The sequence below is a fragment of the Melospiza melodia genome, chromosome 1 (assembly GCF_035770615.1).
Source record: "Melospiza melodia melodia isolate bMelMel2 chromosome 1, bMelMel2.pri, whole genome shotgun sequence".
NCBI classification, from domain to species: domain Eukaryota; kingdom Metazoa; phylum Chordata; class Aves; order Passeriformes; family Passerellidae; genus Melospiza; species Melospiza melodia.
This window is the reverse complement of record NC_086194.1, coordinates 19,631,840-19,646,041: the sequence shown is the minus strand read 5'-3', so window position 1 is coordinate 19,646,041 and position 14,202 is coordinate 19,631,840. Positions and strand designations below refer to the sequence as shown.

The following is a 14,202-nucleotide window of genomic DNA, read 5'->3' as shown; positions in this document are numbered from 1 at the left end:
GTGTTTGTGATGAGAAAAAACATGTATTGAAACTGTCTAACCTTCCTTAAGATTATATATTGGCTAAGAAAGCACATCCATGAAAATATATATCTTCATATCTGTGTTCCAGGAGAAACAAAAATATATGGTACTGCATATTCTTCAAAGCCTTCTTAATTAAACAGTAAATTCTCTGAAAAAATATATTCAGCTACATATGCTTTTGAATATAAGGCATTTTCTGGACAGAATAATTACAGTCAACATAAGCTGATTTTTATCTTTCTCATTAACACAGAGGAGTTTTTATCCCTGTAAATCTTGAGACACAAAGTGAATGAGTCACTTGGAGAAACACATTTAATTTTCACAAATTAAAAAAAATTACTCAAAGACTAGAACTGTTGTGAGATTTTCCTCTTATTTTCAACTACACACCTCAAAAATAATTGACTTTGGTAAATATTCATGAGCATTTTAAGAACATGATTAAGATATATGCAGTTACAATGTCAGATTCCATTCCTTTGTCCTTAGACATATTCCCTGATAAATTCAACCTACACTCAGTTCTCAAGTGTTCATTACTTGTAATTCTCTTCTGCCACAGTGATTCTGCATGAAACCTCTTCTATTTACCATCTGCAGTGACTTTGCCATGGATTTTGTTTCAGTGTCGAGGACAGACTGCAACATAACTGGTCTTATCCTTTACTCCATCAGGCTTTTTGCACTTCTTCCTTGTTCCTTAATAGAATTGTCTCATGCTTCTTACACTGCTTTAGTAGCAATTACATTTTATTACCATAAAAGCCAAGAAATAGTTTTTATCTTACTCTTTAGTATTTAGCCATGGGACCTATTTAGAACTACTCAGCTCTAACAGATGTGGTATGTCACAGAATGGAATGGACATTTCCATGTTTTGAATCACAAAAAAAAAAAAAAAAGACATTTGCACTGAGGTTAAACTCTCATTTCCTTTTTTTTCTTTACTGCAAAGAATTACTGACCTCTAGTGACTCTCTCCTTGAAAAATATTGACACCAACACAACCACTTACTTTTTTTGCAAAAATAACCAGACAACCCTGAATATGTTTGTTGCACATATATGCAGTCCATGTCCTCAAAGAATAAAACCAATATCTCATCAGTGAATGATGTAGTTGGCTTTCTTTGACATAACAAATGTAAAAGGAAGAGCATATCCATGTTTATATTTCTACAGCAACTGAAAAATCTGAATGACAAAAAGATTCAAGCAACTTGCCGAGCTGATATTGTCTTGATTCTTCTTGACTCTCTCCATTTCAGGAGTGACACTCACAGCAGTAGCTTTGCCAGGCTGCTCTCTGTAGTGAATCTATTATTTAATAGAATAAAATATATATTCATACTATTTCAGGTACAGCAACACATCCTTGTTTTATATAAAAATGCATGACTTCAAAGGTCATCCAGGAAACAACAGAAAAGCTAAAATGCATCTGAAGTTTATTACAATTTATAAAACTTGATTTTTGAAAGATAACCTTGAATTTTTTTTAATGTATAAGCTGCTTATTAATGCATTTCTGTGGATATATACCCACGTATGCACACAATACCTGGCATTTACCAGACTGGTTATTGGCTCTACAGAGAAATAACTCATATTTGGAATGGGGTTAAGCCACATATAATGCAGTAAAGGCAAGCAGAGCATATGAAAAACTGAATTTAAGAAAGGTCCACTGTAAATACATATTTGTCAAGACAGAGAAATTCCATAAGTTCTCCATCTATATTCTAAATTCTATATATTACATATTCAAAGGTGATTAAACACAGAGGGTGCAGTACATCAGACAACTGCCAATTGAATCCAGCCTAATTTCACCATGCATTTATTTAAATGTACTGTAGGAATATCCCCTTCATCACTCTGTAATCAAACACACTGCATTAACTGCATTAAATGCACACCCAAGGCTGGATCAGGATCTAAAGCAGATCGGGACAGGACGTGGCACTGACAGACCAAGCAATCTAATGCTAACTCTAGCCCCATATTCTGGGAAGTCAGATATGGTAAATATTTAGTAACAGATTCTGGCAACAAATTCATATCAAATCATATATTTTTATGCAAAATAAATGCTTCCATACAAAAGCAAGCTCTTGGGTTTAATTGATAAGGTTAACTGTGCAGATACATTATGCTCATAATTCTGCAGTGCACTGTGGCAGTAAGGCAGCTATTGCTTAAGCAATTTTCTTCCGGCATAACACAATTTTGGTCTGTCCACACCAATGGAAAAATTAATTGAAAAATTAATGTCTTACTAAAACTACAGTAAACTTTTAAATTTATTAGACTTGCAAATTAACATTTATAAAGGTAAAATGAGTATTCAAGAATTGATGCTTCTAGAAATGGCTGAAGTTAACAAATAAAATACTCACTCAAAGATATTCTGGTGACTTGAAAAGAATTTAAACTTCCCAGTGAAATTTTCATAACACAAAAATTGGTGAAGAGTAAACAGTATGAGTAGAAGTAGTATACAGGCTGGTTTGGAAAAGGGGAAGCAGTTTTTGAACAGAATACATTCTAGGAAAGCTAGATATATCAACAGGAATCCAGAAGTTGAGTTAGAGGGACAGAATTTTTGAAAATTTTGACTTAAAATTATTTTGGTGAACACAGTAGAATGCACCCAGGGAGACACTGTAGCTGTTTGTGCACCCATGACCCACAGCTGCTGATGGCAGCTCTCAGTGAGGAGAGTGCCTGGTCTCTCATGGGCTCATCAAGAGGGTGCAACTTCATCAGTGCAGGAAGGCAGTAGCATGCTCCAGCCCTTGCCTCCTTCTCTGTACCCCTGCAAATGGTTACCTCAGCCATTAAATACTAAATTCTGATGGGGAGGTTACTGAGGAACCAGAAGGAGACAGGTAAGAGAGCAGAAGTTTGAGCACAGCTGTAGCTAATTTCTCACAAAGCAAAGAAAAATAAAACTGGAAACAGATATTTTATTAAAAAAAAAAAAAAAAAAAAAAAGAAGGGTCAAGATTTTCTGCAAATATCCAAGGAAGAGAATAACATCTCAAAGCATTGCAGCCATTTCTTTAACAAAATATGTGATGGTTCACCTGCCATTTCCCAAACCAAGGAAAGCCTTCTCACAAATGCTTCCTAAGAGAAGATTTTCAAGTAATTCCTTTACTTGAATTTGAACACATTACAATACATTAGTTTCCACCCAGACTAAGGAAAAGGCGTCATTTCAGAATGCAGAACTTCATGTTCATCTTCTGCACCCAAAAATTACACAAAGTATTAAAGGATAGCAACTTCCCATGCTGACATTCTCTTGATTCCTCTTGACTCTTTCCATCTCAGGGGTGACACTCATGGGTGTAGCTTTGCAGAGCTGTTCTTTGTACTGAACCTAGCAAACATGTCAGAAGATATTAGAACAGAGATTTCCAAGTAACAGAAATACGTAAGTGTGCTAGACATCACTACAGAGCACACTGCATTTGGATGGAAAGTACCATTCCTTAATAATCAATCCCATCTTCCCACACAATACTTAGTACTCACCCTCTGGCAGTTCTTCTATTTCAAACACAGACAATTGTTATTTCAACAGGAATACTTCACTCTCATTCTTATGAATCGAAGTGCAAGACTGAGGATTTATCATCATTATTATAATTATGACAATAAATTATTACCATTAATTGATTAAATTGGTCTTTTTGGATAAACAGAAAGTAGCACAAACACCACAGACATATTCACCAAGACACAAGCACATTTAATACAGCAGAGAGAATTGTGCAAGAAATGAAAACGGGGCACACATTACTGATATTCCTCTGGTTTTCCTTAACTCTCCTAAGTTCAGGTGGATCAGAAATAGTTGTTGCACGCCGAATTTCCTCCTTGTATTTAATCTGCACAATAGATATTACAAAAATATTACCAATTTAAAGAAGAGAGAGATGGGCACTAAAATCCATCTATCACTTTATACCCTTACACTTATCGCACTACTAGACCACATCTACTGACACCATTGGCCTGAAAAGCAACAGTTGTACTTAATTTCTAAAACAGTCTGCTAGGGTCTCTGATGTATCTTGTTTGATGCAATGCAGCAGAGATGCTTAAAACAATTCTAGTGTACTAAAACTCTTAGAGTGGGAATATACATCACATGGGATTGTGGCTATTTTCACCTTAACTGGGGTGCTGCATAGACTACTTGGAGATCAACACCACTTTGAAAATTACTTCTATTTACTTGCTATGGAGTCTACTAGTCCATTTCAGAAACCAAGCCTTTTATGTGTTCCTAAAAGGGTGGATGGCTTCCAAGTCTCATTGAATTTCTTTAAAAACACATGAGACACACAGGTGAGGACGTACTTGTCTGGACTGTTGAAGCCTTTGCAGGTGCTGTCAGATATTTACTGTTTTTTTCCTAACATTTAATTTTCAACTCTCTTCTCAAGACATGTTACTTCTGGAGAATGCCCAATTTCATAGCACAGACAAAACAACTTGTTTTCCTCTAAGCTCATACTTGGAAGTTGCTTTGACTGAAATTTATAAACAAATAAAACCAAACCAGCCCAAAGTACAGACCAGGAATGGAAAATCACTGTCCAGACAGTTTAGGACTGGCAAAAACACTATAGCACTAGAAAAAGGGTCTTTTAATAGAGACTATTAGGTAAGTTTAAGAATTGGCAGTGGTACTCATCCTTAAAATGCTGCAAAATGTCTGTTACTTGAATTTTAATAAGACTCCAGCTTTGTGGTATTGACTGACATACCACAGGAGTTTCCTCACAGATTTCACACTAACAAAAACACAAATAGATTCTCCCAAAACACTTCTTCTTCACAGTGCTGTGTCCAACCCTGCCTGCCCCACAATATAAACAAGTTTTTAAAAAGTCTTCAGTTATTTGTAGCTTCTCCTCTGAATTCAGCTACAGCCCATGGGTCTGTGGCTTGCTTTGAAAGTTCTGAGAGATCTTGGTTTCTTCCAAACCAATCATCACAACAGGCGAGATAAGCTCAACCTCCTTGGCTGTCACCACCTTGGTATTTTAGGCTTTGAAAACACCATTCTTATGTTTTCCTCCTACATATGTAGTCTGGAAGATTCTGATCACTTTCAGAACATGATTCAATGGACTTTTTTGTGTGGTTGGTTGTACTGTAAGTGTTGTTTTGGTGCCCTGGTGTTTCTTTCAGTGCAAATTTGCTTCACATTCCACATACTAGTTTTGTTTAGCCCAGAAAATAGTTTTAAGGCTGTCCCAATTTCTCCCGGCTAAATTCAAAAATATGTGTAAAACATTTAAATCTAATGGATTCAGAATTGGTGTAATTTACCCTTCCTTTGGGACTCCTGTAAATTACACAATACAATTTCCCTTTTACTGCACAATATAATTTCCCTCTCATTGACATGTAATTTGAAACATTCTTGTACATTGCCTTTAAATTTGGCATGCTACACCTCTAATAAATATTATACAAGACTAAAGTAATTTCAAGTACACTCATGTAATAAAATACCTTTTGTAAAACATTAACTCTACACAAAGACTAGCAAGGTAAAGGCCATGCTATTTACGTTGTACTACTACACCACTAATGCATTTTGTACTTCCCTTGGTAGGTTTTTCCTCAAATGTGTTTACTAGCATACTGATCAACCTTTCATTTTTCCCTCTTCACTACTATTTAGGATTTCTAAAACAGCAAGAACAGTGTACACTATTTTTCTATTTCACTTTGAAATGTATTGTGAAAAAGCATTAGAGTAAGACTTCTCCTTTCTGTGTGAAATAAATGTCTGTGGTAATTGGAAATTTTAAGCAAAATAACAACAAAAAAACTAAACAAAGGAACAAAAAAAAAAAAAACCACCTCACCCTCAAATCAAGAAAATCAACAGCTTCCCAACCAGCAGGTTTCAATTGTTCAATATCCAACTATTTCAGGATTTAGGACACATGATAGCTTGCACTGTGACTCAAAATGACAAGATGAATAGCGATGGATAGAGTAGGAAAAAAAATTTAAGGAAAATAAGAGCTTTTCAAAATTTTTTGGAAATTCTCTACTGACCTTACTTTGGTGGGAAATTAGATGTTTAACACTATGCAATAAACAATGAAATTCTATGAGAATAAGTGTCCAGAGACCCTAATTCATATTTTAACTAGTACTTAAACACAACATAATGTCATGTCTCTACATTATTTTTGGACTTTACTTTAAATAAAAAAAATCTAATAATTATAAAAATCATGTCACAAACATAAAAACTACCCCAGAGGAGTCCCCACCAAATATAAAAAGGAAATGAACAACGCATTTACAAGGGTTTTCTGCTTGGCAGTCACTTTCCAGGTTTTTTCCAAGTTTTGCCGCATATTTAGCAGAAGATGATGTATTATTTGAAGAAAACATTCATTTTGATATTTTATTTTAATCTGCCTATTAAAGTGCCAAAGACATTGGGCATCCTTAGATAAACAAAATCAATTCAGAACTAACTTCATCAGATCCACAGATCAACTTGTGCCCAGCACGTAAAGACCCAACTCTCTACCTTTTCACACAGGTGAAATCTGGACATAGTTTTTCTCATCTTGAAGTACAAACTGTGTCAAGTCTTATGCAATAAATAAGTCTCTAACAGAACATGACAGACTTTCTTTTTTGTCACATGGTATTTTTCTAACCTGTAAATACTGCTGCTGTTCAGTCTGTCATATGGGAAATGCATCTCATATTTCTCACTCCTGAGAGTGAGAAGTTTTCCTATCAACAAACCTTGAACAAAACATGTTCCTCAAACGTTTAGTTAAAATATTTTCTTTTTTTTTTCTTAATTTTTCAATTTGAATCTCTACCTTTGGACACTGAAGTAGTACAGTAGAGGGGAGTTATAGCTGTGCTAAAGTAGACCTCTATATACAAAATCCAGTGGACAACTATTTGAATGAGATGTGTGATATGAAAATGCAGAACATTTTAGTAAAGAAAACGACAAAAAAAAATTCCTCCACCTTTTACTCACATAAGAATAATTTATGATAATAGCACTTACCGAACTAATATTCTGTTGATTTTTCTTTACTCTTTCAATCTCTGGAGTATCTTTTACAGCTGTGCCAGCTCCTACTTCCTTCTTATAAAACACCTTCATTTCCCCAAAAGAAAAGATAATTATGAGACTGTTAGCAATGGAAATGCTAGTTCTCATAAAAGGGCTGGGCAATTTTCCAAGTTCCAAATTGGTCTGACTATAAATCTTGCTAAGAAAGCAAATACTTTAATTTTTCATAAATAAGACTAATTGTCAATAACTATGATAACATTGTTTTCAGGTGTAACCCAGATAATATATTCTCATTCTTTAAACTGATCTCAGTCTTTTTAAGTATTTAGCATATTTAAATTTGGAAAAAATATTAGAATTTATATAATAATGTATAAAGTTTTACAAATGTAACTTTATGCTTGAGTAATTTCATTCATTTCAATGTTATTGAAGGTACATGCAGGATTTAATTTGGTTTCTTAGTCTTCAGATCTTAAAATACTGTGAGAAGTGAACAGACATTACTATTATTTTTAAGTTAACAAACTAGAAAATTGAAATATTCATGGAAAAATAACCATAGCAAACCAGAGCTACAATCCAAGTCATGCAATTTTTGACTCCTAGATTCAAGCCAGAAAGCTGATGACTATCTAAAACCAAAAGTCACTTCCTAAAAGATACACATGCTGTTTATAAAATTCTATTTCAATTGTTTCAGTAAAGGATAAACACAAAGCACATCAGTAGAATCAATCATTTGAAGTTACTGAAAGAGATAGTAAATAACTGCTCCACAAGTTCCAAGAATGGTTACAATTTAAATAACCATGGAGCACCAGTTCATGCTGAAAAACTCCCAAAGAAGTTTTACTGGATTTTCAGTATTTGGTGTCACAGCTGTTGCCACTCCAGTATTTCCAGGCCATTAATGTAAAAAACAAATCTGATCCTGGAGTTAATAAAAATTAATCTTTATCATTTAGTATTTCTGCCTTTCTTTTATCAGAATTTATATCAAAAAACCCTGAAAAATAAAGTTTTCCTATCAACAAACCCTGAAAAATAAAAACATCATTCTTGATTAATTCCTCTGACTTCCTTGAAGTCCTCCATAGCCTGGGGTGACTACCACTGCCAAATATTCTAGAGAAGCGTCAATGTCTGCAACTAATATTTTAAATATTCAGAAAACCGTTAACAATCTAGAATTTTGTTTTACCATGTGATAACAGAGACAGGTTATGTGTAAGAACTTGAAAATTCTTCTGCATCATGTCAGTTAGAAAGATTTATATGGTGGACTGGACACTCCTCTACCAAGGAAGGATTGGTAAAATATGTTGGAGACAGGAATTTTTCTATGAAAGAGATGACTGTGAAGTAAATATCCTTTTATAAATCATCTGCCAAATGAGCTAGTGAGCTAAAAGCAGCGACGATCTTATCTGCAGAGCTAGTTGTTATTTTTTGTCCCTTAAGGCAGAAAAATACTTGAGACAAAATCCAAATATCATAAGATTATTAGGGGTCATTGTATGTTTTATCTATTTGGGCTGCTTCCAGCTGTATTTTCACTCAGTAATAATTTGCCTTTATTATCTAAACTGCACAGAAGGATGAAAGATTAAAACAGAGTAAGAAGAAAAAAGGTAGTTCATTCACTGCTGTAAACTGCTTTCCTACAGTTGGAAGACCCAGTTCACAAAGAGGAACAGGAAAATCACAAAATAAAGCAAATACAAATCACCTTGAAGACAAAACATTTTATTTCTTATTATCTAGAACACCAACAAAGAGGATCATTGTCAGCCTTGGCACTGAAAGCTCATTCTGGCCTCCAGGGCTGCAAAGGGTTCAGATGCATCAGAGCCTTGCCAAGGCTGAACTAAGTGGTGATATCTTTAATTAACAGAGCCTGGTACCTCAATGTTAGTGAGTGCACACTGCCAGAGCCACTGCTCTACTTGGGGACCTCATCAAAAGCTATCAAAGGCTGGAGCAGGGAGGAAAGCAGATCACAGGGGCTGGCTTGGGTGCCTCTGTTCCAGGGAGTTTCAGCCTGACAGGACACCAGTGACACGAGAAATGGGGATAACCACATCACACTATGCTGCAGGGCACCATTCCGGGAGCCAACAGGTGACAGGAAGCAAAACTGGGCCAGTGGGCCTGTCAAGAGCTCCTTCTAGAAAGATGCAGCTTTCAGCTATCCTCATCCAAAAGAAGAAAAAGGGCAGGTGATGGCTGGAGATGATCACAGCCTGGAGCAGGCTCAGAGAGGAATCTCCTCTGCTCTCCCCACAGGCTCTTACTCCCCTGCAGAATCCTCAGCTGCTCATGGGAGCTGCAGGCAAACACCTCTGGGAGAAACTGAGTTTACTCAGTTACTTCTGAGAGCCGGGGAAGCTGAGGATCTCTCTAAGTTAAGGAACAAGTGTGTCAGATAATACTAAAAATATTTAAGTATCTTATATTCCTTTCTCTCAAATCACTGGCTTTATTAGTACTACTTAGTCTGCCATAAAAACCAGCCACTGACTGGCCTTTTGTTCTGGAGGCCTGATTTACTCCTCTTCTCTGTTATATTACAAGCAAAGGCAGAATTACAAACAGCAGCATTAATGAGCCCAAAAGGGAAGTGAAATTTAATACATCCCAAAATGGGCAATTTCACAAATCTAAGCTCATAATTTATATTTAGAGATAAACTGAAACTTAAATCTAATATAAAATTTAAAAATATACCCAGTGTAATATAAAATCTGTTTTGTTTTTTTTTTTTTAATTTGATCTGTTCTAATTTTATACCCCAATCTTGATGCTCAGTACATGTGATAGGAAACAGATGAAAAATCTTATATGTGTAGTTAGAAGCCTAAGATTTTTTTTCCCTTTTTAAATAAAGTACTTCCTGGGGCTTGATGGAAAAAGAAAAAAAAGATTTTCATTTAAAAATAACTGTGGCTTGGCAAGGTGGTATAAGTGGTTTAGAAATTCAAAATAACAGTGTTGCACCTAGAAAAGTTGGATATTATTTTTACTGAAAGAAGCGAGTGATACAGTTTTGGCAGGAAAATTATGGAAATGGTTCAAAGGACACCTACTCATAAGTTCCCTATTTTGCTCGGTGGCACAAGAGAGCCTATTGAAACTAAAAAATATCTGAAAAGTTACAAGCAAAGAGAGAAGCACTATTACTCACTGAACTGATGTTTTTCTGAGTACTTCTTATCCTCTCCATCTCAGGAGTGTCTGGGACAGCAGAATAGTTACAGAGCATCTTTTCTGCTTCATCTTTGTACATTTTCTGGAAAAATAATTTTTACATGTCTATGGTTTTTGGGCTCAAGATATCCAAACTGCACAAAAGATGCTTATTGCTGATAAGTCTCCTCATCTCTGTCCAGTATTTACTTAAACCTGTCTTCTCCATGATACAGTTACCACTGTCTGCCCTCACACTAAAATATATATAATATACCCATATATAATAGATCCTCATCTATAACATACCTTCATACATATCTTCCCCTCACTGTCAGGATATTTGTAATGTAATATTAGGTAATTTGGTAATGTGAAAATAACTACAGGCAAATGTAAATAATTAAATTCTATTTGCATGGTATAACAGGCCTAAATACAAATAAGAATCAGGCAGTTAAGACATTTCACTTCATGTAAATGAATTTAGTATGGCTATGAAAACCTCTACAGAGCTAGAGAAGAAGTATTTTGATCAGAGTTTTTCAAGCAGTCATTGTTACACAGATTTAAAACATTTGGCTTTTGACTATGTCGACCTGGCTTGCTACTTCTGAAGCTTTTTTGAGCCACTGTACTTCTGAAATATATGGACCAACTTGCATCCCTTTTCCTATAATTTCAATCCCCAGACCCTTTTTAAAGGATAAAAAATTATCCTATCCTTTCTGAAGAAAAAATAAAGGGGAAAAACCACATAACTAATGCTACAACTGTCTGTACATGCTGTCTTCAAAGCTATTCTCATAGTACTGGTCACACTATTAAAATTAATTCTTCAATTTATTCAATTTAATATTTTTATTTTGCATTGCTTGCTTTTTTTTAGCTTAAGAATGTTCAAGAGGATTTTATGGTTTTAACATCTCATTGTGTTTTGCTTTCAAAGTAATTTTAAAGCAATTATTTCTGTACTCACCTGGCTGAAAATTTCAGAAGCTTTTTTGGCTCGTTGAATATCAAGGGTATCAGTACCCACTTCCATTCCCTTTCCTTTAATTTCATTCTCCAAGTCTTTCTTGTATTCTTTCTGAAAAAAATAGCATTGGAAACATTCACAGCTGACAGACAAATTCTTAAATTTTTTCCCAATTTTAATCTGTGCAATTTCACTGACCAGCATTCATAAACCACCAAATAACTGATGATTCAACAGTACTAGTTTTGTAGAACCTACCCATGCAATGCCTGCACTGTAGTTGCTGATGGGTTAAAAAACTCTTTTAACAGGCTGCTCACTTTAAGTATAATGTAGCCTGCCACATCTACCTGTCTCTGCAGTTTTTTGGCAGCCACAGTCAGACTCATGTGAGGATTTCTCCATCTGCTGAGCTTTGCAAGACTGAGGTCATAACGCTTTAGCATCCCTCTAACTCTGTTTATCATTTGGCCCCACCTAAATAAGCAGCTATTTAGACCTAAGAGCAGCAGCGCCCACAGTGACCAAGCACACCCATGCCAGGCCAGGCTCACGAGGAACGAGCACAACCTGCAAAAGGTGATAGGAAGGTCTGAGGTCTGGGAAGTCTTAACTTTCCCCCCTTACACTGATTATGCAACTGTTCAACTCTTTGCAGCTCAATGGATTAGCTAGTTAGAGAAATCTGTGTTTTCAGGACTGCCTAGATTGGCCACCACCTGGAATTCTCAGCCACAATAATTTGTTGCACTCTGTCAAATGGAAAGCTCGCCCCAGGAGCGGTACTGACCATGCTTGCAATTTCAGAAGCTTTCTTGGCTCGTCTTATCTCAGGCGTATCTGGACCAACATCCATGCCTTTGCCTTTAATTTCAGTTTCCAAGTCTTTCTTGTATTGCCTCTGTGAAGATAGAATTTATATATGATAGCCACAAAATTTAGAGAGTTACAAGTAGATTTTTTTCCACAAGATACTCAAATTTAGGATTTAGAGTCAATCAAAACTTGCAAGACTCACAGTTCTCATGACTCTTGGTGAGCTGTTGTCAGAAAAAACACATAACAAACTACAGGATGAAAACTTTTAGAAGATTTTCAATGAATGTACAAATCTCTATCAATGAATTTTTAATGTGGCAGAGGGTGGGAGGAAATCAGCCCAAGTAGCTTGCTGCAGTTTTCCTCTAAAGTAAAGGGGAAGTTTAGCTCTGCAGAACATGGTGTAATAAGTCTGTCCTTGGTGCCAGTCTAATTGAAACACATTTTACTTTTAAGAAAATATTTTATTTATGAAAAGACTACATGTTAGAAATTTAATATCATACAGAACTGCTTCCAGTGAACTTCAGATCAGGAAGTTGTAATTTATTAATTTAATAGGTCCTTCCTGAACCATAGCCATTAGGCAAGTGGCAATCCTCATCCGTGATTGCTGCTTTTTCCTCACAACATAAATTATAAATAACCAATAACCTGAAAACAAAATTAATATTTCATCTTCAGCTTATCCAAGCAATGATATGCTCCTTGTTAATCAGCAAATTATATTAAAAAGTAATAAGGAAATATTGTATACAATACTTGTAGATTTTTTTTATAAAAAAAATTCTCAGCCAGTGCTATTTCTACTTTCAGTGCTGTAGTAATAACATTTTTTTTTCTATTCTAGGTCATATCTGCCTGTGGAAAATTCTTCTTTTTCAAAGTAAATATATATAATACATATAATTTTTAAATGCCTCTTACTTTTCTGTTTATTAGTTTTAGCTTGCACATGAGTTAGAAAAAAACAAATATGTGTTTGTACTCAATACAGTGGTTTGATCACTTACAAGAACATGAGCAAAAAGACTTTCAGTCTTCTATCTCTGTCCACTGATGTGGAAATAAATGTGATAAAACGGCCCTCTACTTCACAAAGTTTTTTTGCAAGAATTGTAAATTAACCTGTAAGAATACATCATCCCTCAATTCCTCTCTGCTAAAGGAGGGATGGCAGATGTTTCCTCTAAGCTTCATATTGCATATAAAACCAAGGAAAAGTTAATCCCAGGAGTTACAGCTGTATATTCCTGCACTTCTTCACAGTGGTCAAATTGGCCCTATCCATGGCATTCCCTCTGTTTTTTATGGATATGTGTGTGTGTAAATATATATATAAATATGTATATAAATATAAAAATATCTTTTCTGTGTACATGTGTGCCTGAATAAACATATATATGTTATACTATAAATAAATTTTAATATTATATATATATACATATAATTCTGAAATTATTTTCCCCAGGCAAAACATGCTTTGCCTTCCTTCTTCCCTCCCCACAACCTCCCCTTGGATGTCTGGAAGACCACCCAAACTCATGCACTGGGAAAGCCTCAGCAGAGCCCAGCTCTAAATGTTGGATCTACTGACCCCACTAACAATCTCCAACGACCTTTTACTTGCCTGAAAATCTGAATTATCTGTCCTGTGTAGTTTTTCATCCAGAGCTTTACTATATTTTTCAAGCAAAACTGAAATAGCCTTAGTTTCAATACTTACGTATTTCATTGCAGATTGTGTTAAAAAAAAAAAAGTAATCTTTTGAGTTTTACACAAAGTGAACCTTCTGTGATATTAATAACCTTGACTAGGATAACATACCTCATTTAGTATCTGAGCTGCATTTTTCACTCTAATCAAATCTGGTGTATCTTCAAACACAGTCATTCCTTTCCCTTTCATCCCTTCTTCCAAATCTTTTCGATACTCTTTCTAAGGATTAAAAAGAGAGAGAGAGAGAGAGATTTCACCACTTCTTATTTTGTGTGAGATCTTGAAAAGAAATGCCACTTATTAAACATCTGAAGAGTCTCTTTGAAATTTCTATGAAATATGAATCAGCTGAAGTAAAGATTTCAGACTTAA

General features: G+C 35.2%; 1 protein-coding gene across 4 annotated transcripts in view; it reads right to left on the bottom strand.

Moving 5' to 3' along the window:
• NEBL (nebulette) overlaps positions 1-14,202 on the bottom strand; it is a 246,967-nt gene that overhangs the window by 35,699 nt on the left and 197,066 nt on the right. For 2 of the 4 annotated variants that reach the window (XM_063150172.1, XM_063150181.1), the window contains exons 12-19: positions 13,939-14,049; positions 12,082-12,192; positions 11,292-11,402; positions 10,311-10,415; positions 7,112-7,204; positions 3,837-3,929; positions 3,327-3,418; positions 1,255-1,348 (exon numbers count right to left, since the gene is read on the bottom strand). The exons of the other annotated variants lie outside the window; for them this stretch is intronic. In XM_063150172.1, the coding sequence (XP_063006242.1) occupies positions 1,255-1,348; positions 3,327-3,418; positions 3,837-3,929; positions 7,112-7,204; positions 10,311-10,415; positions 11,292-11,402; positions 12,082-12,192; positions 13,939-14,049 (810 nt within the window). The remainder of the gene's footprint in view (positions 1-1,254; positions 1,349-3,326; positions 3,419-3,836; positions 3,930-7,111; positions 7,205-10,310; positions 10,416-11,291; positions 11,403-12,081; positions 12,193-13,938; positions 14,050-14,202) is intronic. 4 annotated transcript variants of the gene reach the window in all.